The sequence below is a fragment of the Penicillium odoratum genome, assembly GCF_028828045.1.
Source record: "Penicillium odoratum strain IBT 22623 chromosome Unknown utg000001l_segment0_segment0, whole genome shotgun sequence".
NCBI lineage: Eukaryota > Fungi > Ascomycota > Eurotiomycetes > Eurotiales > Aspergillaceae > Penicillium > Penicillium odoratum.
Genome location: NW_026643143.1, coordinates 2,779,143 through 2,802,745, shown reverse-complemented (window position 1 = coordinate 2,802,745; position 23,603 = coordinate 2,779,143). Strand labels below are relative to the sequence as shown.

The following is a 23,603-nucleotide window of genomic DNA, read 5'->3' as shown; positions in this document are numbered from 1 at the left end:
AAGTAGTATTAAGGGTCTAGCCGTCAAATGACCCGCTTTTCTTTTAGGGAAGTACGTAGAGTCGTAGCTATAAGATATAATAAAACATAAGCAAAAAGCCAGGAAGTGCGTAATGTTCTAGAATGTAACGACAATCATGGATCATGCTAGGTAGATACTCGTATACCGCCCACATATGCATTATCGCGATAATCAAGTTACACCACACCTGATCTTAAGTCTTCCTGAAACATCATCAGCCCTGACTTGTTTCACCATTCTCGGTTTGATTTTTACTTCATTACGTACAAGGGAATATTATGTGAATTAATCGGTAGAGTGAATCCATCAGGCCTTGAGTCCTTGTGTGGCCTAAGTAATGCATTCCACAAGGTGGATCCCACCAATCTGTATCTTACCCCCCTCATGCGTAATCATTCCCGCTTTTCCCGATTTAACTGCCCAGTCTGCGCCCTTGATTCCATGCATCTACCAAGTCGACGTGGCCTTTACATACGTGGGGGGTTGCCAGTTCTTGAGGCAGTCATCTTCATTCGGGAATGATCTGATCGGTCCACTGTCGATCCGATAGCTTCCGTGTTATTGAAAAACCCACCTTATCACCCGTCGCGAACCGCCCTTCCTACGAAACACCTTGAACGCCCTCATGCGATAAAATATCGTTCTTCCCGGCCTCCCTGTACAACATTCTGCTTGTCGCCATGTCTGCCGATCCTGTTGGCGCAGGTGTGGCCTCCGCTAGCCCGCCGTCCACTATGGCTACCACCACTGTCAAAGTCGACGGCATGACCTGCGGAGCCTGCACTTCTGCTGTCGAGGGCGCTTTCAAGGGTGTGGAAGGGGTTGAAGAGATCTCCGTGAGCTTGATGATGGGTCGCGCTGCAGTACAACACGATCCGTCAATACTTTCGCCGTCAAAAGTTGCGGAGATGATCGAGGACTGCGGGTTCGATGCGGCGGTCTTATCGACCGAAGACCATCTCAAGAGTGGTGTAACTGATACACAAGAATCTTCCAGAACATATACATCCATAACCACCCTCGCGATCGAAGGCATGACCTGCGGCGCATGCACCTCTGCGGTTGAAAGCGGACTGACTGACGTTGCTGGTATCGACTCGGTCAATGTGTCGCTGCTCTCAGAGCGAGCGATGGTGGAACATAATGCGGGCGTTATTACCCCGGAACAAATTGCGGAGATCGTTGAAGATCGAGGATTTGGAGCGCGAGTGTTGGAAACCAAGGTGTCTGCGGGCCCAGACGATGAATCCACTCTCGCCGACATGATTGAAGACAAGAGAGGACATATGGTGACTACAGTTGCGATTGAAGGGATGACTTGCGGCGCTTGTACTTCAAGTGTGGAGAATGCCTTTGCTGATGTTGACGGCCTGGTCCAGTTCAACATCAGTCTTCTCGCCGAGCGCGCAGTGATCGTACATGATCGATCAATACTCACTGCTAAGGCTATATTGGCACTCATTGACGATGCTGGGTTTGATGCGTCGATCGTATCATCTGAAGCGCAGGAACCGCTCTCAAGGAAAATCCAGCAGCTCAATCTCAGTCTCCACGGCCTACGAGATGCCTCATCCGCCTCTGCGCTAGAAAACGATCTTTCTTCCCGGTCCGGAATCAAGTCCGCGTCTATCACGTTATCAAATTCCCAACTAGCTGTTGCCTTCGATACGTCTGTGATTGGCATTCGGTCTGTGTTTGATGTGATTGAGGCTGCTGGGTATAATGCGCTGATCACGGATTCGGATGATAACAATGCGCAGTTGGAATCGTTGTCTAAAACGAAGGAAATCCAGGAATGGCGACGAGCTTTCATTGTTTCCGTTTCCTTTGCGGTTCCCGTATTCTTCATCAATATGCTGATCCCCATGTATATGCGCCCGATCGATTTGGGCCGCTTCCAGCTCTTCCCAGGTCTTTATCTGGGAGACTTGGTCTGTCTTGCCCTCACCATCCCAGTACAATTCGGCATCGGTCGACGGTTCTATATCACTAGTTTCAAATCTTTAAGGCATCGATCCCCGACTATGGATGTTCTTGTCATGCTAGGGACATCGGCTGCCTTCTTTTACAGTTGTTTCACCATGGCGATGGCTATTTTTAGCGATTACCACAAACGTCCGAGTACTGTGTTTGATACTAGCACTATGCTCATCACATTTATCACATTGGGAAGATGGTTGGAGAATCGCGCCAAAGGACAGACGTCTGCAGCGCTCTCCCGCCTCATGTCATTAGCCCCATCCATGACTACGATTTATGAAGATCCTATTGCAGCAGAAAAAGTGGCTGATGGTTGGGCGTCTCACGATGCCCAGCCCGCACTGGCCGAGGATTCAACAATGAAGCAGAAACTTATCCCTACGGAATTGATTCAAGTCGGGGACATTGTCATTCTCCACCCAGGTGACAAGGTGTCTGCTGACGGAATTGTGATTCGAGGTGAGAGTTATGTCGATGAGAGTATGATCACGGGAGAGGCCTTGCCAATCCACAAGACTAAAGGCAGCCATGTCATTGCTGGCACTGTCAACGGCACCAGCGCGGTCGATTTTAAAGTCACCCGGGCTGGCAAGGATACCCAGCTAAGTCAGATCGTCAAATTGGTTCAGGATGCACAGACAAGCCGGGCTCCTATTCAACGCATGGCAGATATTGTGGCTGGCTACTTTGTACCCACTATTATCTGTCTTGGCCTCATTACCTTTTTCGGTTGGATGTTCCTCAGCCATATCCTACCTAATCCACCCAAGATCTTCAATTCTGAAGAGGCGGGTGGTAAGGTGATGGTTTGCCTGAAGCTATGTATTTCGGTGATCGTCTTCGCATGTCCCTGTGCTTTGGGTCTTAGCACCCCCACCGCTGTGATGGTTGGGACTGGTGTTGGTGCCGAAAATGGAATATTAGTCAAGGGTGGCGCTGTACTCGAGGCTGCCACCAAGGTGAATCACGTTGTCTTTGACAAGACAGGTACATTGACTACGGGTCGGATGAGTGTCGCTCATACCCGGATTGAACCCCAGTGGACTGCAAATGAGTGGCGTCGTCAATTATGGTGGCTCCTCGTTGGTCTGGGCGAGATGGGAAGTGAGCACCCAATCGGACGAGCCATTTTGTCTGAAGCCAAGACAGAATCCGGTCATCCTGGAGAAGAAGGGCTTCCGGGAAGTGTCGGGGACTTTGATGCCTGCGTTGGCCAGGGAATCTCAGCAACTGTTGAGCCATCAACCTCCGCCGAGCGTATCCGCTACCAAGTCCTTTTGGGTAATGCAGAATTCCTTCGTTCAAAGGATATCCCCGTGCCCGCATCGGCAGATCCCGAATTAACGGGAGCTGACGACTCCGAGCCTCTGGAGCCTAAGCCTAATGGCCCTGGAGCCGGTATCACCCGAATCCATGTCGCTATTGACAATCGATACGCAGGAACCATCTCCCTTCGAGATAGCCTCAAAGATAGCGCGGTCGCCGCAGTTGCTGCCTTGCACCGCATGGGTATTGCAATCTCCATGGTCACGGGTGACACCCTGTCAACAGCGATCTCGATCGCAACAGCGGTTGGCATTCCCACATCCTCGGTACACGCCTCTGCTTCTCCCTCTGATAAACGCACAATCATCGATCGCCTGCAGATGAGCGGAGAGCGCGTCGCGATGGTCGGGGATGGCATCAATGACTCTCCCGCTCTAGCCACTGCCTCTGTTGGCATTGCCCTGGCCTCGGGCACTGACGTCGCGATGGAAGCGGCGGATATCGTCTTAATGCGCCCAGATGACCTCCTTACCGTACCAGCCAGTCTCTCCTTGTCACGAACCGTCTTCACTCGCATCAAGATGAATCTCGTCTGGGCATGTCTTTACAACGTCATTGGTCTCCCCTTCGCTATGGGCATCTTCCTACCCTTCACAGGCTTTATGCTTCCCCCCATGGCAGCAGGTGCAGCCATGGCCATGTCCAGCGTATCGGTCGTCGTCAGTAGTCTACTCTTGAAGCTCTGGCGTCGCCCCTCTTGGATGAACATTGATCGTCTTGAGAAGGAGGTTGCCTCCGGCGCCATCTCTACTGCAGCTCACCGACGCCATGCTCGTAGGGCTAGCTGGTGGTCCCCTGCTACTATTCTTTCCCCCAACGATTCACGTTCAGTGCGTCGTTATGTTGTACATGCTGCTGCTGCGCTGTGGTCTTTGGTGACCGGCAAGCAGTCCGCTCGAGAAGACGACGGCTATGTTCCCCTGCAAACGGTTGAACCTGTATGAGCGGGCTTTGCTTTTTTTGGTTATTTCAATTATCCATGTTGATATATCATTGGCGTTGGCGATGTTTTTACGTGTTTGATACCTCTCATGCCTGCATTTTTAAATAGATTTTCATCAAGGGTCTATTATTTACTCCCCTTTGCTCATGTAAGGAGTATTGAAAATTCATTTCCTTATTCCAGTCTGCTCATGAAAGGAGTATTTAACGCAACATACATGCACCCTTAAGAATTGGCCGAATATATAATTAGGTAGATGTGGTAAGTGCCCAATAGAGTTCATTTATTTCGTCAAGCTGAAAACAAGCCCCCGTCGGCAAGAATGACCAGTTTCTTCACCGTTTACTTCAATTCTGACAAAGAGTGGCTGAATTTTGGACCCTAGCCATAATTTAACCGGAGAAAACTTCTACTTGACTCACTTATCTTGCAAGGTCCATGTTTAATGTGTTACCTGAAGACCGTCCATGGCATATTCGACCCACATTGTTCACTAGTCTAATTGCCATGGGATCCACAATTTATATCAATTCGGCGTCGTTTCAGCTGATCACAAGTCCTACCATTGGTGTCTATGTCGTATAGCTCATATAGTCCCACCATGACAGGAAGGAGCATCGGTCATGGCTTTTGAGGCTGACTTTTCCTGTTCTAGATAAATAGCATCATTCTGCCCTTGCCAAAGACATCAACAAGCATCATATTCCTTTAGCACATCATGATCCAAAACTCCTTTACTTCGTCACTATCTCGAGCCAAAGTTCTAATGCTTCACGGTCAGTGAACTAAGATCTCTAGAGGAAGCTAGCTGACAAGATGCAGGCCATGGACAATCAGGACAATTTTTCGAAAGCAAAACGCGCTTCTTGCAGCAGCGCTTGAAGGACAGCATCATTAAAGCCTCCCATATGCAATCCGACAATACATATTCCTCCGACCATGCCGATCTGGTCGACTTTTACTATCCCTCCGGAATACTACCTGCGAATCCGGATCAACGCGAGGATGATGCGTATAACAGCTGGGCATGGGCATACGGAGATCGCAAATTAGATCGAGTCGCCGGTCTGGAACAATCTCTACGCTATCTATTCCAGATCCTAGCGGAGAATGGACCATTTATTGGAGTGGTTGGGTTTTCCATGGGAGCTACTATGGCTGCCATTCTTGCATCTTTTCTTGAGAGACGAGAATCACTGTGTGGGTTCAAATTTGAAGTGAGTGGACCCTCGATTACGGATCTTCAATGATGATACTAACGAAGTATATTTCAGACAACTCATCCGCCTTTTAAGTTTGCTGTCTGTTGCAGTGGATTCAAGCTTGGTAACCCCCTTTTTAAAGAGTTTTATAATTCAAAGATTGAGACGCCAATTCTTCATTCTATTGCCATTATGGATGGTATGATTGCACCCTTGGAATCGATGCAGCTGGCGAAATCTTGCAGTCGTGCTTCTTTATATACTTTCTTCGGAACACATTATGTGCCGCGGTCGTCTGAATTTGTGGAGACTTTAGTGGATTTTGTAATGAATGCTTTGACTATGAGAGATAGCGATGGGGATTGGGAGGATTATGAGGATGATTATACATCATCCAGTTACAGAGTCTAATCTAGTTGTAAGAGCCAATACAAATCCTCAAGTGCTGAGTCATAACCTTAATCGAGCTTATCGTGCTATCGGTCACTGACCCCATTCTTTGTGTACTTCTTCACCCATCTTCACTCCAAGTGAGACACACACTGAAACGCTAAAATGAGCGGATACCTTCATTCAGATCCATTCGATAAAGGCACATTGGCCGTCGGTACTATTCACCACATCTACTATGAACAATATGGCAATCCAGATGGCAAGCCTGGTAACCAAGCACGCCCAAAGACCAGAGCCTAGTCCTATCTCTAACTATTCCCAGTACTATTCCTCCACGGTGGACCAGGAGGCCAAACCTCCAAAGCAAACACAGCCTACTTCAACCCAAAAAACTACCGAGTCATTCTCCTCGACCAGCGCGGCACAGGGAAATCAACCCCGCAAACCGAACTCCGTGAGAACACAACCCCAGAGCTAGTAACCGACATCGAATCCCTCCGCATCCACCTTAAGATCCCAAATTGGTATCTTCTCTTTGGAGGGTCTTGGGGCTCAACACTAGCCCTCCTTTACTCCCAAGAATACCCAGACAAAGTCGGCTCTCTTATTCTCCGCGGTGTCTTCACGACACGCGACGCGGAGGTAAGCTGGAGTCGCGGTACCCTGGGCGCTGCAAATATCTTCCCCGAGGCATGGGAGGCGTTTGTGGGATTCCTTCCGGTGGAAGAGCAGAGCGATCCGGTCGCCGCTTATTATAAACGGCTTACCGGGGCCGATGAGGGGGTAAGGATTGCTGCGGCGAGGGAGTGGAACCGGTGGGATTTGAGTATTGGGTCTCTGAGAATTGATCCAGATGGGTTTTTGGGGCTGGAGGATGTTGCATGGAGCTTGAAGCATGCGCTTATGGAGGCGCATTATGCGGTGCATCATTTTTGGTTAGAGGAGGGGCAGATTTTGAGGAGGGAGAACTTGGAGAAGATTGCCCATATTCCTAGTATGTCTAGTTTTTCGGGTGGCATCGCGTTAGGATCTGACTTTGCTTTATAGCAACTATTATTCAGGGCCGTTATGATATGGTTTGTCCGCCACAGACAGCTTGGGAGTTGCATCGAGGTTTACCTAAATCCAAGATGATTTGGATTGCAGATGCGGGACATACTCCCAAGGTATGGGAATCGGGATCAGATCTGGTGATTCAGTTGCTAACATGATTCATAGGAACCTGGAACGAAGATGGCGCTATTAAAAGCGTGTGATGAGTATTCTTTGGGTGTCAATTGATATGCATAAGTCTTGGAACCTCAACCCCACTATGGACCTTTATAATCCCCAAATTCCCCGCACCTACTGCACCTCTACTCATCCCAGTCACCACTTCTATAAATCTTATCTAGCCCATCATGGAAGCCCTAGAACAATCATATCTCTACGGCACCTCCCCACTACCCCAAGATGCCTCCTTAATCCATTTCAAAACCTACCTCTTTGGCAAACCAATCTCCCATTCCCTTTCCCCCCTCATCCAAAACACCATCTACCAACAAATCCCCTCACAATGGACCTTCCACCTAGCGGAAACAACGGACCCTAAAGTCTTCCAACAAACTCTATCCGATCAGTTCTGTATCGGTACTTCAATTACAATGCCAAACAAACTATCCTTCCAACCCGTCCTCGACGACATAACCGAAGAAGCCCGTCTAATGGGCTCAGTAAACACAACATTCGTCCGCATCGATAAATCCGGTCACCGACGAATAATCGGCACAAACACAGACTGCATCGGGATCAGAGACGCCATCCTGCAGAAATGCCCTGACGCCGTGGGGATGGCACAACAAAAGGCCGCGTTGGTGACCGGAGCCGGTGGCGCAGCCCGAAGTGCTATATACGCATTATGGAAATGGTTCAAGCCTTCCATGATTTATGTGGCCAACAGATCGAAATCAGAAACGGACGAAATGATAGACTGGTTTCGGCAATCTATTCCAGAGTTGTTAATTGAGGATGTGATGCAGGGAGCTGCGACAATTCAGCCGTTTTTTGTGATTGGGACTATTCCCGATTTTGAACCCCAAAGCCAGGAAGAGGTGCTTGTTCGGACTACTATTGATCGTGCCCTTCGCCAATCTCAGAAAGGTGTTACGGTGGATATGTGTTATTCGCCGTCAGTGCAGACGTATCTTTATGCGTTGGCGGAAGATGAAGGGTGGACGGTTGTCTCAGGAGTGGATGTTGTAGTTCGGGTTTGTATTGCGCAGCAGATATTGTGGTTGGAAAAGGCTTTGGATGAACGTGGGGTTCATGATGTATTGGCTGCTGTTCGAAAGACCCAGACCGCGGGACATGGCTGAAATCGAAACTTGTAGTGAGAGGCAGCGTTCTTAAATGTTTCTTCTGATACATAAAGGCAGATTATCAACATCTATGGATATGGCAGATATTCAGTAAAGAAAGACTATATATCATTGTGCCTTACTCTGCTTGCTTGAACAGCGTCGAGGCAACATACCGATAGCCCAGTAGAGTGACAGAATTCAAGATTTAGGTCATTATTCATAAGGCCAAATGGCGGAAATAAACTGAATGAATGCACAATAAGAGCATTCACTCCTTAGCCTCAGAGGACTGTGCGGCATCGCCTGCTGGCTCGGGCTTCTCTGCCTGTGTCTCTTCTGTCTTGGATTCCTCCTTGATGTTGGTGTCGCCAAGAACAATATCACCGTCGTTGTCAGCTGAGCCAGATCCAAGGTCCGCTCTGGCTTCCTCAGCACCACCAGTCACCGCATGTTCAGGTTCCAGGTTCATTTCAACGCCCTTTCCATCCTGGAGACCCATATCCTCTACGCCGACGACTGATGGGCCACGAGCATGAGGAACTTCATCTGATTCCGCAGGTGCGGAGCCAGATATAACTGCATCTTCGCCCTCAGTTGTAGGTGCTAGGTCAGCTTCCTGGGTCTGGCCACCCTCTGGGAGCAAAATTCAGCAAGATGCCTATTGAAATGATAAAGTGAGGGCCACAATAGCTAAAAACATACCTGTTCCCAAGGCGGTAAGATCCCCACCTTCAAATGTCGCGTTATTCAACCACGGAATGGGGGTCAAGAGAGCTCCACCCAGTGACTCGTCACTACCTAAGCCAAGGGTATAATCGGCAGTGAGATATGTCCCAGCGCTGTTTGAAGGATGCAGGAGACCATTTGACTGGTCGCTATTGGCAGGGGTGTTAAATGGGAAGATATCGGCGCCGCTAGTCACAGAAACAACCCGGTCGACCGCGCGAAGATAAGCGGGTAGTGTTTTGTAATGAGCGGTCGGCCGAAGAATGAGTTCCGCGAGTCTCTGGATCGTATGTGGTGGTTTTTCCACAAAGAAAGATTGAATCGAAGAGCGGATGGAAGTCAGAAGAAATGCGAGTGGAGGTGGTAACGAGTTGTCTTCCTGCTGCGCAGATGACTGGGGTTGCGAGTCCGATACGCGCTCAGTCGAGGGTGAGGAGGGTGCCTCGACGCGAGGCGGGGTCTGCGAGTCTCCCGGAACTGCGTTCTCCTTATTACTGCTCTCTGGTGGAACAAAATTAACATCGGTTATTTGGGTCGATGGTCGCGAAAAAGGCTGTGAGTTGAGGGAGCCCGACGGCACCCTGGGCATGGGGAATACATTGTATACGATCTAAGAATCATGTTAGAGCCGTCACCATGATTCAACTTATCGCACGGTTAAGACACACGTATTCGAGCCTTTCCAGAAGCGGCGCCACTATGCCAGCCCATTTCTCTCTAGATCAGAGCATTAGTATCGCGTGCTCCAACGCAATCTCGCGAGTCACAGCTTCAAACATACAAGTCAATCGAGCGACCATTGGCAACTGCCTCGAGGGCTTCTTCGTCTGTTAATTGCTAATTAGCCTAATATGCGCGACGCAGAACTGCACAGAGACTTACCAAGAGACATGGTCGACATGTGTAAGTAAGGAAGTAATGGGCGATCAAGTTACAGGTTGGGGGGCGGTGATAGCTGGTGCTTCTGATTGGCGATTAGTTGATCTTATCGATAGGGTCATGTGACTCCTCCGCGAATTTTCGGTGGAGGGGCAATTGACTCAATTACTTACTCATAGTTGAAATAAGACTTCCTCAATTCATATATCACCACGAAAAATGTGGAACTCCCCCAAGGTCGGAATTCTCGGTGGCGGCCAGCTCGGCCGCATGCTCGTCGAGGCCGCCAACCGATTGAACATCCAGGCCAACATCCTGGACGCCGACAACTCCCCGGCCAAGCAGATCAGCTTCCACGACGGCCATGTCACCGGATCTTTCAAGGAGCGCGAGGCTGTCCGTCAATTGGCAAAGTCTTGCGATGTCATTACCGCAGAGATCGAGCACGTCGATACCTATGCCCTCGAGGAGGTCGCCTCGGACGTCCGTGTGGAGCCCAGCTGGCAGGCTATTCGCACCATCCAGAACAAATTCAACCAGAAGGAGCACTTACGCAACTATGGAATTCCCATGGCTGATCACCGGGAGCTGGTTCAAAACACCCCGGAGGAATTGGCAAAGATTGGAGAGGAGCTCGGTTACCCGTTGATGTTGAAGTCGAAGACCATGGCATATGATGGGCGGGGTAAGAATTACCCCGTGGGCAATTGGAGATGCATACTGATTATTCCTAGGTAACTTCCGTGTGAACTCCAAGGCCGACATCCCCGAGGCTCTCGAGGCACTCAAGGAGCGACCGCTGTACGCGGAGAAGTGGGCGTACTTCAAGATGGTTAGTCATACCCTACAGCCGCAATAAAACCCCGAGGAAATCCTAACTCTTTCTCTATAGGAATTGGCTGTTATGGTCATCAAGACCAAGAACGATGTCCTGTCATACCCCACCGTCGAGACCGTGCAAGAAGACTCAATATGCAAGCTGGTCTACGCGCCAGCCCGGAACGTATCCGACAAGATCAACGAGGAAGCCCAGGCCATGGCCCGGAAGGCCGTTGCCGCATTTGAAGGCAAGGGAGCCTTCGGCGTGGAGATGTTCCTTCTGGAAGACAACAGCCTGATGTTGTGCGAGATCGCCAGCCGAATCCACAACTCTGGCCACTACACCATTGAAGGATGCGGTATGTCCCAGTTCGAGGCCCACATCCGCGCCATCATGGATCTCCCCATCCCCGCCAAGAGCCTCGAGATCCGTCAGCCCTCCATCATGCTTAACATCATCGGCGGCTCTGCACCCGACACCCACCTCAAGGCCGCTGAGGCCGCCCTCTCCATCCCCAATGCAAGCATCCACCTGTACAGCAAGGGTGCTGCTAAGCCCGGTCGGAAGATGGGCCACGTTACCGTCACCGCTGCATCGATGCACGAAGCCGAGACTATCATCGAGCCTCTCGTCAAAGTCGTCGACGATATCCGTGCTCAGCGCACCGATATCAAGACCAAGGCTGTGTCCTCTACCCCTGGCAAGCCCGCTCCCCAGGTTGCGGTAGTCATGGGCTCCGACAGTGATCTTAAGACTCTAGTACCAGGCCTAAAGCTGCTGGAGAGCTACTTTGGCCTCGTACCCGCCGTCGAGATCACTTCTGCCCACCGTACCCCGAACTACATGGCCGAGTACTCTGCTGAAGCTGCCGCGCGTGGTATCAAGGTTATCATCGCTGCCGCTGGTGGTGCTGCCCACCTCCCCGGTATGGCAGCCGCTCACACTGCTCTCCCTGTCATCGGTGTGCCGGTGAAGGGCAGCGTCCTGGATGGCGTCGACAGCCTGTACAGCATTGTGCAGATGCCCCGTGGTAAGTTTCACCACATTCTCAGATCTGAACTCCGCTAATCTATCATAGGTGTCCCCGTCGCAACCGTCGGTATTAACAACAGCATCAATGCCGCTCTCCTCGCTGCCCGTATCATCGGTGCCTTCGACCCCGCCATCCAGCGTAAGGTGGAGGCCTACGCTGAAGAGGCCCGCGCCGAGAACATGGAGAAGAAGGGTACTAAGCTGCAGGAGCTGGGCTGGGAGAAGTACTTTGCGCAGATGTAAATCTGCTCCTTGCAAACTTCGCCCTAGTTTCACAGCCACGCAGATAAAGTGGTACCCAAAGGTAAAGCAAAAAGATTTGGTTTGAATTTGTTTTGCAGAAGATAGACGTTGTCTTCTGCCTGTACAGCGGAAGGCGTTATTATATCAGATTAGACGACAATGAATGACTATCAACAACATTTGAAAGTATACAAAATTATAAAGGACTATTTTGCTTGTAAAATCTAGGGTCAACTGAATTCAGACGGATGGAGATGCCCCTATGGAGAAATTCTCGCGTGCACAATCGATGATCCGGCATATACTTACTAGGTACAAGAAAAGACTCAGCCAGGAGAGTAGACGTCGCCCTTACCGAATAATGCGCATATGTGGATGGACATCTGGATCCTCTACCAAACCCAGTCCCATAGAATGTGGCTCCATTGATGGATCTGTGGCTGAAGCAAGTGGATTACCGACCCACAAGTTACCGCGGCGTCGGGACTAAGAGTCCAGCATAGGGCTGTAACAAGGCTATAGAACTACCTCTGACGAGACTACAAATTTCAAAAACTACAATTCAGATACCATAAGATGACATCGGAACTTGAGTAAAACTATCAATATTGAATGTAGAACAGCGGCGCGGGATATGTATTAGGCAGCCAGCTGGACAACCCATACTCATACAAAAAACAGAACAGGAATGCATAGGGGGAAATCATAACAAGAAACAAAAAAGCCAGACATAAACATCAGCGGGTGGGTTCAGGTCCTTACAGACACGGAGCTAACGCGGAGCTACTATGGACGTCATTCCTTTTGATGACAACTAGTAGTTGAGAGCTGTGCCATTCGTCACCTGGGTGGGGCCGATCTTCATCTCACTGACGTTCTTGCCATTGACGAATGCGTCGTCGACTTCATCGGAGAAGCCACGGGAAGGGTATCCGTCGAGCTTGCTGACATTAGCAGTTGCAGTAGAGCCCGAGGCACCAGCTGCGGCAGCGTTACCGGCAGCACCGCCGGCAACGGCACCGGCGGTTCCGGTGGTGCTTCCTGTGATGGCGCCCTCCGCGGTGGTGTGGGGCTTTCGGGTGACGGAGCCGGCGGGGGGGATGTTGGTGGACTCCGAGGCACTGCCGATGCTGAAGATGGGGGATTCCCAGCGCTCACCCTTGGCTGCCAGGTCGACGTACTCAGTGGCCTTGGTGGAGACACCGCCGGGCAGCTGAATTTCAGGGAACATGGAGTCGTGCATAGTCATAACGGTCTGGACCTTGGTATGCTTGACGACGGCCTCGGCTTCCTTGGCCTTAGCTTGGCTGCGGGCGCGGATAGCATCTGCGTAGCGGGAGAACATGCTGGGGGCGTTCTCGGGATCTTCGCGGGCAGCCTCGGCGGCCTTCTTGGCTTCGATGGAGATCTCGTTGGCCCATGCATCGCCCTTGTTGAAGGCTTCGCGGATCTGGGCTTCGACAACCTTCTCCAGGGCAGGGCGAACGACGCGGAAGAGCATAGGCTTGAAGGTGGAGAAGAGGACCTTGTGCTTGGACTTCTTCAGCTTGATGTTGAGGTTGTTGATGTTGACGGAGACCTTGTCGAGCTTGACGATGTGCTGCTTGTCGCCCTTGTTAACAGTGGAGGCGGCAATCTTGAAGCCAAAGCCTTCACCGCTAAGGATGATGTCCATGACACCGATGTCGGTGATGGAGGGGAAACCCTGCTTCTTCTTAATGTAGTAGCTGACATCACGCAGGTCAGCCTGGATACCAGAGGCGGCGATCATGATCTTATTGTCACGCTTGTTGGAGATCTTCTTCCGGCCCCAACGGAAGTAGTTGTCGCTGCCAAACTCGACCACATTAGGCATGAGGTTGTCACTCTCGATCACGAGGTTTTCGACCACAACATCAACCGTAGGGTCAGAGACCTCGATACGGGGAATAGGCACGTAGCGCACGTTCTCGAAAATGCCGGGCAGGATGATGTCACGGAGATCCGTGAGCAAGTGCTTCTTGAAGACAACCTTGCCCCCAGCATCGCGACCCAGGTCCTTGAACAGAGTCTGAACTGAATCAGCCAGAGCCTTGTTGCGGGGATCCTTGTCGAACTGCTCTGCCAGGAACTTCATCTCGTCGAGGATGCGGTCACTGTGGGAGCGGTAGCGCTCACGGATCAGGTAACGGCCCTTCTCGTACAGCTCGTTCCACTGCCTGGTAGCCTCATCCTCCATGATGAAACCCTGTTCACGCAGGCATCTGCGGATGTATGTGTCGATGTTCTTGAACCAACCGCGCAGCTCAGGATCCCTGTCAGCATCACGGTAGATATTGTTCAGGGACTCGAAGAAGTCAGCCAAGGAGGTGTTGTTAGCGAAGCGCTCGATGAGGGTCTAATGAGTTTAGCATCTGGATTTCTGTGTAGTTGCGTTAACACTCACGCGCAAGTTGGTCTCAACAGCCTGGACACTGCCATAGGAGCGCACATCCTTGACGGCACTACCGCTCTGGGTACCAACTTCTTTGGTATGTCCAGCATACTTCTCAGCGAGCTCGAGAAGGGTTTCAATGGCTTGTTGGTCTGTATTTGGTCAGCGTTGACTTCCCAAAGATTGATGCAATACATACAGTCGGCATGGCCTTGGACCTCGATGATCATTTTCTTCAAGCGCCAGATGGTCTGCTCGCGGCGCTCCTTGGGGATCTTCTCCGCTAGGTATTCCTTGGTCTTGTTGGCATATTTCCGAGTACGACTCTTCTCCGACGGCGTAACAGAAGCGTCATCGGCGCCTTCGGCGTTTTCAGCAATGGAAGCAGAAGCAAGACTTGCCTTGTCCTAGAATGGCATTAGTGCAAATCTCACAGAATGAAACGATATGAGAACTGACCGCCTTGTTTTTCTTCAAGCGGCTTTTCATATCCTCCTTGGAAACATTGGGCTTCTCGTGCCAAACGTTCTCCTCGGCGGGCGTGTCGATCTGAGCGAGCTGATCCTCCGATGGGCGCACTTGGTTGGCAGCCTTCTGGGAAGCATCGGCGGCTATATCGCGGAGCAGAACAGTTGCATCGCTCACTAACCGACGTTAGCACGACCTCGACATCCCCTGGTGATACTCACGAATCTTTCGGAACTCTCCGTTGGTAATCAAGAGTGTTCCCAGAGTCTTGAGACCCTGCAGGGTCTTCTCGCCATCCTGCTTGCCAGACTCCTTGGTGATAGGCACATTGGGAGTCTTGATATCGCCGGCGGTGATCTGCTGGGCTTGCCAGATGAATTCCTGCAGAAGTTCACCCTCATTCTTGGTAAGCAGCATTAGCTTAGCCTGCTCAATGACGTTGCGCAGATCTTCGAGGAGAACTTTGCCATCGTTGGAAAGATCGGCCGGTGGCGATGAGAGGGCCTTGGAGGCAAGGGCACTGTTCAAGGCAACATCACACTGCTTGTTCTGTAGGGAGTAGAGTTCAGTATAGGCGCACAATTATCGCGTTGGGGCGATTGGAACTAACAGAGGGAAGCTTGCTGTTTTTGAAGGCTGTAGAAGTATGTATTAGCGACTTTTGGTCCTCTTCGACAGTGGAATAACTCACCATGGTAGATTCCAAACAGCTGGAGCTTGGCGTTGATGTCCTAGTGCAATACAATTAGCGACCGTGTCGGTCTTCTTGAAGACTTATTCTCACCTGCTCCTTCTGTTTGGTATTGGTTGGACGATTCACGGCGGTAGTCATAATGAGGACCCGTGATATCTGGGGAACACGATGGGTTATGCGAGAAAACAAATTCTAATGAGCATTAGTGGAAGTCTGAAGGTTTGCAATATGAACAAACAGAACATACAAGGAAAGGGTGAGATTAGCAATTATACTAAAACAAGGGGGTATCACTGGAATGTTGGTATAGGGAGTATAGGGAGGAAAGAATTGGGTCAGGGATGGACGACCATATAAAATAAAAATCAAATCCAATAACCAAGGAATAGAGGGAAAGAGTAGAAAAGGGAAAGAATAAAAGTAGATCAGGCTTTACAGCTTCACTACGTAGCAAGAGTGAAAATCGATCAATACGCAACCAAATACTGACGTCACTGTGTTGTGCCACGACCGGACTAACATTCCTTCCAATGATTCTCGACCTTAAACGATTACCATCTTTCTGTTTGTCCTATTTCTTATATCTCGTATCAGTAAATTGATATAGACCTTTGTTCCAGTGTACGAAGAGACTTGTAGCCTTCAAAACAAATATGTAGCTTTGAAGGGAGAGCTGTACTAGATTCTCCCCATTTTGCCCCTCTTGAGTGGGAACAACGCACTAGCGTACCTTAGCGTCTCCACGTTAAACCCCATCGAGCTTAACGATCCGCACACTCTTACAAGGCTGGATCGCCCTTGCTCTTCGTCTCCAACGCTCTTGGCCTGTGGCTCAATTTAGGTCAAGGGTGGGGTATTCGGGCTTGAATTCAAATTGCCCAGACCTTTTTTTTTTTGCTCTTCCATCAGCTTGACGTCAATACGACGAGACCTCCTGATAACTGATCGGAAACGGCGACGTGTACTGCATACTGCAACATGCAATTATGTATTAAGTAGCGGTACTAGCTGCTTTTTGCGCCCCCATTTGCATAAGATTAATGTTTCCCACATTTGGATCAGCACACGATCTCACATAGCGGTGTTCAAACTTGCGTAACTTGGGTAAGAACCTTGGAATGGTTCGAACTGCGGAGAGATCGACCTATCTCTGTGGCTTGAAGTGGCTGGAAGAGGCGGTGCAGCCCCATCCGAGCTTGACAAATCTTACTTTTAGTGATGTAACCCTCTCCATCTATCCCTTGATACCCCCTTTCTAAAACTTCACGGCAAATTTAAACGATGAGATTTATACTCCATACTCAAACTCGGATTTTCTGCCAAAATGAAAATTGATTATCTCCCAATTCACTTAAATCTCCGTATCTCTTGATTGGAGTCGCAAGTCTCTATTCACAGCTTCTGTACATCCTTATCCGTGAAACTCAAACCTTCTATTTATCCCAATACCGCCGACTATCCTGTACAACCCTCTCTTCCCATTCCCCCTCAACAACAGGCCCGATAACCTCAACCACAAATTGCCCCTTCCCTAGGACCTCTCGGCAAGGCATATCCATCGTAAGATTCTCCTCATTGCCATCCCCAATCACGCCCTGCAACGCTTTCTCCGAAGCAAGGTAGACCAGCCGCCCGATATGTGCCCAGTAGATAGTCCCACTGCACATTGCGCAGGGTTCCCAGGTTGAAACCATCGTGCAGCGTGCCAGGTAGTCCCAATCGTAATTGTCTGCTGCGTTGCGCGCGAGTTCGCATTCCGCGTGTCGGACGTGAGAGAGGGAGAGGGAGGTCATTAGCGTTGTTGTGTTATCGGGGGCGAGGAGGAGGGCGGCGAAGGGGCGTTTGGAGTGGAGGTCTTGAGCGGAGCTTTGAAGGGCTAGGCATTTTGATGCACTAGCTTGGAGTTGGGATGGGGTGAGAGGGATCAAGGACATTGTTTGCGTTCTTTCAAAGTTGTGAGATGACAATTGGTATGCTCTTGTAGGTGAGTTGCGGTATGTTCCTGGTGGCCTTGGATGCCCGGCGATGTCCGACGATACGGAAATTGCAGGCCTGTTTCCCCTCATTTGTCTTTACGGGTTGTTACGGGACTAGTTCTGTGCCAAGAGTGATTTCGTGTAAACATGTGATGGTTTATTGGGATTGATATATACAAGGTCCCGAAGATTATTCTATATTATATACTGAAAGGTCATTCATTCATCAGGCCAAAATTTCGTCTCTTTCGGCCCTGGCCCTGGACGTAGATGTAGGGGTGCCCGAAGAGCTTCGATCATGAGAAGATTGTTTCGACGACGCACGAATCCGCTCAGTTGCAACACTCTGTGCCGAATCCTCGATGATACGTGCCTGGCTGTCGCTATCCGCGGGCGGCTGATGAGGACGGAAAGAAAGATCCACAAAATCCGATAGGTCGGTAGGAGCCGAGTTGCCGCTGCTCATCTTCTCCGCGAAGACGACGAGTCTGTTCAGGATGGCGTATTCCAGCTTGAGCTTCATGCTGTACACCATTGCCTTCAGGGAGAACTGAATATCTGACATGCCAGTGTATTGAACGGCGATAACGGCTGCGTCCATGAGGACCATGGAGAGATTGACGACGAGGAGTTGGATGAGGATGCCACGGTAGTGGCCACGGGGGCGGAGGTTCAGGAGTCGGACGGCTTCGAGGGAGTAGATACCCGAGAGGATGACTTCTTGGAGCGAGAAGCCTATGAGCTGGATGCGCTCGAAGACGTTGAAGCCACGGAGGAAGATGGCAGATTCGTTGGTATGGCTGCCGAGTTCGAGGACGGAGCCGGGGATGTGGAAGATGATCGCGTCGACGATGATCATGATGAGGGTTGCGCGGAGGATCTTGGGGTTTTGGACGACTAGGTGGAGTCGTGACCAGAGGACCAGCGACTGGCCGGTGACCATGCCGACCCAGGCGACGAGCTCCATGGCCACTGGGAAGCAGTTATCGTAGATATCGTATATGATGAGAAGGTATCCGAGGCCAAAGGGAATAATGCTGATTGATGCAACAAGCAGACACCAAAAGTAAAGACCGCCATATCGCTTGAAGGTTGCGAAGCAGAGGACAATAAGTTCTAAAGCGTTGTACCAGGCGACTCCAATCAGGACGGCGACCGCGATATGCTCAGCAGAACCGTTCGTCGCCGAGCGTCCGGCAAGGCCGAAATTTCTGCCGGGAATGATATCGCTCGACATGAGGGCATATTCAATCTGTGGTCGTGTGCGTGAAGGTCGCGTGGCCGGGGGAGCGGAATTACAAAAGAGACATGGCTGGAGCCAGAGTGATAGAGGAAGGACAGGTGAAATCTATTGAAGGATTAAAAGGCGATCATATAGACAATGTATATGAGGGGTTAGGTGTGCCCCAAAATTTAGAAACAAGGTCGAGCAAAAGGAGCAAAAAACGAGATAAGAGGCGAAGAAAAGGTACGAAGTGGAGAGAACCAGCCCCATGGCAGATATGACTTCAACATCATTGGTTCCTGGATTAAAAATATTGTGGGGGCTTTTTGATGGTGTAAACTTCTGCCACGAGCTGACAGGCAACGGGTCGGCTGAACGCTAATAATTTCCCCGAGAACGGCCGATTCGATGGATTAGTCGCCTTCGAGAAACCCAGAATGACTTCCTTCGATCATAAATCTTGGAATGTGAGACCATAGTAGACATTTCCATGGGTACGTCGAATCCTAGGATATGCTCAGGTTCCTTGGACCAATTTACATGGAGATTCGGTGTTCACGGAGATAAGAGTTTACGGAGTGGCCAATTGTTGTCCTTAGTCAAGTTGGCAAATAGTACTACCTGGGTAAGTAGACCGGGCGCATGAAAAGTTAAATGCGTCATGTTAAACTATATCTGACACTTCGTCATCCCGAATCTTGAATTATAGACCGCCTGCTTTTATCATGTTACTGATCCCTGATTTCCTGAGTTTTAACACAACGTTGCAAAATTTGCGAAGTTATGTTTATGCAAAAGGCGCGCCGAGGCCTAATAGGGGTGTACGATATGGACTGTGCATGGTAAGGCGAGTGCATGGAACTATTAGACTAATTTCTAACTGAGCCCACGTACAAGTTGCCCAATCATCAGGAGTCAGCCTCACCATTGAGTGACTACTTGGCACCAAATTTGGCTTCTGGACGAAACAATATGAATGTGGGCTCTTTGGCCTGAAACATGGGTCAGGGATTTTTACAATAATATGAAATCTCTGTGGCTTATTGACGGTTCAGCATGTCACAGTCTGAGGTTCAACACCCTTCTAGTGCCTGAAACATAGAAACATAGTAGTGTTATCGTCCTATATACAGGGTTGTCCGCTTAGTTGTCGAATCTCCGACAGATCGATGGTTGACAGGCGCTTGGCTGCGAAAGCTGATTGGCTCTCTTTTAGACAATCACAACACCGACCTCGATGAAGATAACCTCCATGTATCTGTACCAGTCCTCTTTGTCAGTTTGAAGGCGAGAAGGAATAAACTTATATTGATGACAGAACTATTTCTAACTTGAATCCATAATGCTATTTCACTCGAAACAAGAGAGCCGAATGAAAGATCATGATGAAGATGATAAAAGTAGTTTCCCACTTTCTGTTAGGCGCCTTGAATTTGCATGGTTTCCAGGCATCATAACAGTCGAAAGTCTACCTAGTCGTTAGCGAGGTAGATTTCCAATTATCGCTTCCGTCTGCAATATCGTATAGCCACTCTAATGATGCGAATGTAGGGTGATGCTAGCAAGCTCACTGGACGCAAGGGCGAGGAGAATAAGAGATCTTCCACCATGGAGTAGCCCTCCATGATTGATTCCGGTGAACCAAGCCATAATTTGAACAGGTCACCGAACGGATCAAGGTTCGTTTTTGGCGCTGAAAAACTAATGGAGAAGTCATCGCGCGATATTTGACTGATGTCCATATGAATCTCTTTGAGTGAGCTTTCGATGTAAGCTACGTCGTCAACGGACGAAATTCGCTTCAGGGTCAAGGTGATTTCATGGCTAAAAGTGGAACGGCCCTTTCCATGATTTATAATAGGAAAGTCGTATGTAGTAGCTTGAAGGAAATGGCATAAAGGATGGAAGATAATATCGAGCTCACCTCGGTGGCGTGAGTGCGTAATTTAACTCTTTCCCAAACCTTTCTCGTCTGGGCTCCAGCCAAATTGACCACGGATTTGTTGCCTGTTGATGTTATGCAGGTTGATCTTGTTGGGGATAAGCGCAAAAGTGCGCAGTTGTCCAACATGTCCCGGCATGGATCGGTGATCAATGAATGTGAAAATAGGCCGCTAGATAACGCCATCATCAAGACCGAAAGTCACACGTCGACGAGCTGGGCGTTAATTGACTCTTGTCTATCAGCGAGAAAACGCTTTGCTGCCTAGAATATATCTTGCTATCGAATCGGAGTAACAAAAATGCATCAGTTGTCATTTGAATTATTTTCCCTCCCTAGAAGCCTCTTACATATTTTGTCGAGGGTATTATCCAATCCTGACGGGTCCTGATATGGCGCGGGTGCATAACAGGTTCAAATATCCTTCTGGCGTGGTATTCTCGTCGAGTATGCAAGGTTCCCCGCTCAGATGGTCGAGCTTATATATATCCAACGAGTTGACGGCGCCTCTGGATCACAGACTACTGTATTGGTTAAACAAGCCACTTGATTCTCGGGGTGAAAATTACAACGATAGTCTGTCACATGTCCACATTCACCCCTTGGGTAGGTGCACCGCGGACTTTTTGGACACACATTAAAACCCCACTTGTAAAAAGAAGGGACACTATTTATTATCTTATCTTGGCTGGAAATATCATATATTCACTATAATACTTTGACATACTCTGTTTTCTACTCTGTTTTCCTTAACGCTGTGCTCTTCTCACATCCTTATCTAAATTTCGAATAATATAGTCCGACAAGAAAGCCTCCCACAACCCACAGCACAGCCCTCTTCCAACACCCGAGCAGTACAAAGTCTTCATATCAGAGCTCAACACAGTGGCCTACGATCCTCTAAAACCCTCCAAGCGATCCCACACAGGTATGTTCGTTGAACTCAGACCGGAGAATATCGAAGGAGACCTCTTCCACGTCAATGAAGAGGGGCATACGGTTCGAAGTGAAAGTTAAGTATGCTCCTAGAGCGTGCATGCATTTTCACAGAACCGAGATTGGATGGATTCACAAAGTCAGTCATTTATGAATAAAGGTTATCTTGCAAGCTTTGCCCACACCAACCAAACAGCAGGGAATTGAAAGTTGGAACAATGATCCAGCTAAGCGAAATAAGCTTGCTTGGACAAATGAGAATAGGGAGCTTTACGGGCCAGAAGAGCAATGACGGCCAATCATGAAATGCAATGAATGGACCCATCAGCTTACAATTCCGAAGTTGCGACGAAGAAATTTTGCAGTGCTAATTTGAAGGATCGGTTTGTCAACGCGATGGACTCACCTGCTTGCCATATGATCCCCAGCCTGTGTTAAGCTCAAATAGTGCCTGCATTTCACAGGTCCTCAGACTCAAATTGTATTCAACTCAAATTCTTCATTTCACTATAACCCACGCTGGCACTAATTAGCCTTTAGGTTTCTTCTGTTGAACTCATTCTGGACAGCATAATCCGCAGGGACTGGGTGGTTGGCATTCAATCCGATAGCGTGAGCCAAGACCAGCACCAATCCATGGAACTGGTCTACGACCACGGGCCAGGATCGCGGAAGCACGGGTTTGTCCCTGACCCAAACATCAGCCATTGGTCTGCTCAACCACGGAATTTACGGGATATGTGGATCGATAGCGATCCGATCACATCGTGAGTCTTTCTGGCGCTTTTGTTGGGAGAGAAGCAGAGTGGGGGCTACTAGCCAAATTTAATCGTCATCCCAATCTAGCTTTGGGTGCTGATCGTGGCAAGCTAATTACCTGCTTTGTATCGGAAAATGCCAGAGCAAAAAATTAGGGTTCACAGATATTAGGGATTGTCGCTCTAGATCAGGGTGTTGGTTTAATGCTGACGGAGAATCTCCGGAGTTGCAGTGGAGATGATGACATTTCAACTAACTTGGGCTCCGACGATGGAACATTCGATTTCATGCGGGCCATTACGCTGGGATTGACTATTGAAAAGGTTGTACATGCAGTTTCTGGACCATGAAATGGACTATTGGGAGACTACTCCATATGCGAAAATTCTTCCTTCTGCCCCTGATACAGTACATACGATGATGCAGGTGGCATAAATACTAGATCGATCTTGAAAATCAATTGCCGACAGTGGCTTAATTAGCTTGCCAACCTGGGAGTAACAGTGGCGATCAACTTGTCGGAATTGTTCGGTTTTTCGGGGGTTTCTACCAACCCACCCGGAACTGCCAATGACATCTTGTTATAAAACGCCACATCAAGGGGGTCACGTTCAAGGAAGGCAGAATCCGGAGCGATCCAAACTGTAATGCAGATCTGCAGCTTTCTAAACCAACGTGGATCTTCTGGAAGCCCCACTATGGGGCTCTATTGGCCAATTGAGACGCTTTGATTGGTTACTGGTTCTTTCTACAGCTTTTTGCCTTTCTCGAGAAACCTTAGCAGGAGGAGCTCGGCAGTTTGTTTACGAGTGCAGAGGCCTCCTGATCTCTTATGTTTGTTTACTTTCTAGTAAAAAATATAAAAAGGATGGAGGAGGGCGGAGAAAATTTATTCATACGGGTGGATGTTGCTGATGACGTTCTCCACTATGTAAACCTGTCAGCAGCATAACAGTCACTCTTCCAGTTGAAAGGCGTGACAAGGTTCTGTGCAGTCCAGAGAGATCTGCACTATCGATTAGTAGTGAAGGAAATGAGGGGCCGCATGGCCCATATAAGCTTACCACTAGCGATGCTAGGTAAGCCTTTTGGGAACCCTTATCCACTTCTCGAAGGGTACCTGCAGATCACAATTTGGAGAAGCGGCTTCACTGCCCTGCGGAGCTCCGGTGGTATCCGGGTTGTTGATATTCAATAATTTTTTACGCATCAATTTCCTCTTTCGGGTGCGAAGCACTTATGGTAGAATTGCCCCTTTGGTGACTTTTGCAGTGTTTATGTGTAGT

The 23,603-nt window shown here is 49.4% G+C and overlaps 10 protein-coding genes across 10 annotated transcripts; 6 read left to right on the top strand and 4 right to left on the bottom strand.

The window, feature by feature from the left end:
* Window positions 1–701: 701 nt before the first annotated feature.
* ctpA (Cu(2+)-transporting P-type ATPase CCC2) lies at window positions 702–4,271 on the top strand (the record flags this gene model as incomplete). The annotated part of the gene is made up of 1 exon (XM_057135000.1): window positions 702–4,271. The coding sequence occupies one exon, from the start codon at window positions 702–704 to the stop codon at window positions 4,269–4,271; it is 3,570 nt and encodes a 1,189-aa protein (XP_057000936.1).
* A 717-nt stretch (window positions 4,272–4,988) lies between these two features.
* On the top strand, window positions 4,989–5,883 carry N7520_001064 (alpha/beta hydrolase; the record flags this gene model as incomplete). Its single annotated transcript, XM_057134999.1, has 3 exons — window positions 4,989–5,046; window positions 5,093–5,487; window positions 5,545–5,883. 3 exons carry the CDS (start codon window positions 4,989–4,991, stop codon window positions 5,881–5,883), a joined length of 792 nt encoding a protein of 263 aa, XP_057000935.1.
* A 144-nt stretch (window positions 5,884–6,027) lies between these two features.
* Window positions 6,028–6,912, top strand: N7520_001063 (Proline iminopeptidase; the record flags this gene model as incomplete). The annotated part of the gene is made up of 2 exons (XM_057134998.1): window positions 6,028–6,133; window positions 6,188–6,912. 2 exons carry the CDS (start codon window positions 6,028–6,030, stop codon window positions 6,910–6,912), a joined length of 831 nt encoding a protein of 276 aa, XP_057000934.1.
* Window positions 6,913–7,265: 353 nt separating this feature from the next.
* N7520_001062 (uncharacterized protein) lies at window positions 7,266–8,219 on the top strand (the record flags this gene model as incomplete). The annotated part of the gene is made up of 1 exon (XM_057134997.1): window positions 7,266–8,219. One exon carries the CDS (start codon window positions 7,266–7,268, stop codon window positions 8,217–8,219), a length of 954 nt encoding a protein of 317 aa, XP_057000933.1.
* Window positions 8,220–8,472: 253 nt separating this feature from the next.
* On the bottom strand, window positions 8,473–9,831 carry N7520_001061 (uncharacterized protein; the record flags this gene model as incomplete). Its single annotated transcript, XM_057134996.1, has 5 exons — window positions 8,473–8,837; window positions 8,907–9,540; window positions 9,599–9,647; window positions 9,712–9,757; window positions 9,813–9,831. 5 exons carry the CDS (start codon window positions 9,829–9,831, stop codon window positions 8,473–8,475), a joined length of 1,113 nt encoding a protein of 370 aa, XP_057000932.1.
* Window positions 9,832–10,028: 197 nt separating this feature from the next.
* On the top strand, window positions 10,029–11,904 carry N7520_001060 (phosphoribosylaminoimidazole carboxylase ADE2; the record flags this gene model as incomplete). Its single annotated transcript, XM_057134995.1, has 4 exons — window positions 10,029–10,494; window positions 10,544–10,641; window positions 10,702–11,659; window positions 11,708–11,904. 4 exons carry the CDS (start codon window positions 10,029–10,031, stop codon window positions 11,902–11,904), a joined length of 1,719 nt encoding a protein of 572 aa, XP_057000931.1.
* An 814-nt stretch (window positions 11,905–12,718) lies between these two features.
* Window positions 12,719–15,617, bottom strand: N7520_001059 (uncharacterized protein; the record flags this gene model as incomplete). Its single annotated transcript, XM_057134994.1, has 8 exons — window positions 12,719–14,281; window positions 14,330–14,469; window positions 14,517–14,724; window positions 14,777–14,961; window positions 15,007–15,334; window positions 15,396–15,421; window positions 15,477–15,516; window positions 15,570–15,617. The coding sequence occupies 8 exons, from the start codon at window positions 15,615–15,617 to the stop codon at window positions 12,719–12,721; spliced, it is 2,538 nt and encodes an 845-aa protein (XP_057000930.1).
* Window positions 15,618–16,912: 1,295 nt separating this feature from the next.
* N7520_001058 (nucleoside deaminase) lies at window positions 16,913–17,413 on the bottom strand (the record flags this gene model as incomplete). Its single annotated transcript, XM_057134993.1, has 1 exon — window positions 16,913–17,413. The coding sequence occupies one exon, from the start codon at window positions 17,411–17,413 to the stop codon at window positions 16,913–16,915; it is 501 nt and encodes a 166-aa protein (XP_057000929.1).
* A 268-nt stretch (window positions 17,414–17,681) lies between these two features.
* Window positions 17,682–18,692, bottom strand: N7520_001057 (uncharacterized protein; the record flags this gene model as incomplete). The annotated part of the gene is made up of 1 exon (XM_057134992.1): window positions 17,682–18,692. One exon carries the CDS (start codon window positions 18,690–18,692, stop codon window positions 17,682–17,684), a length of 1,011 nt encoding a protein of 336 aa, XP_057000928.1.
* A 2,728-nt stretch (window positions 18,693–21,420) lies between these two features.
* Window positions 21,421–21,850, top strand: N7520_001056 (uncharacterized protein; the record flags this gene model as incomplete). Its single annotated transcript, XM_057134991.1, is given in 3 exon segments — window positions 21,421–21,550; window positions 21,570–21,697; window positions 21,719–21,850. Coding segments are annotated over 3 exon segments (390 nt in total), but the record flags the coding sequence as incomplete, so codon positions are not given.
* Between the last annotated feature and the right edge of the window lie 1,753 nt (window positions 21,851–23,603).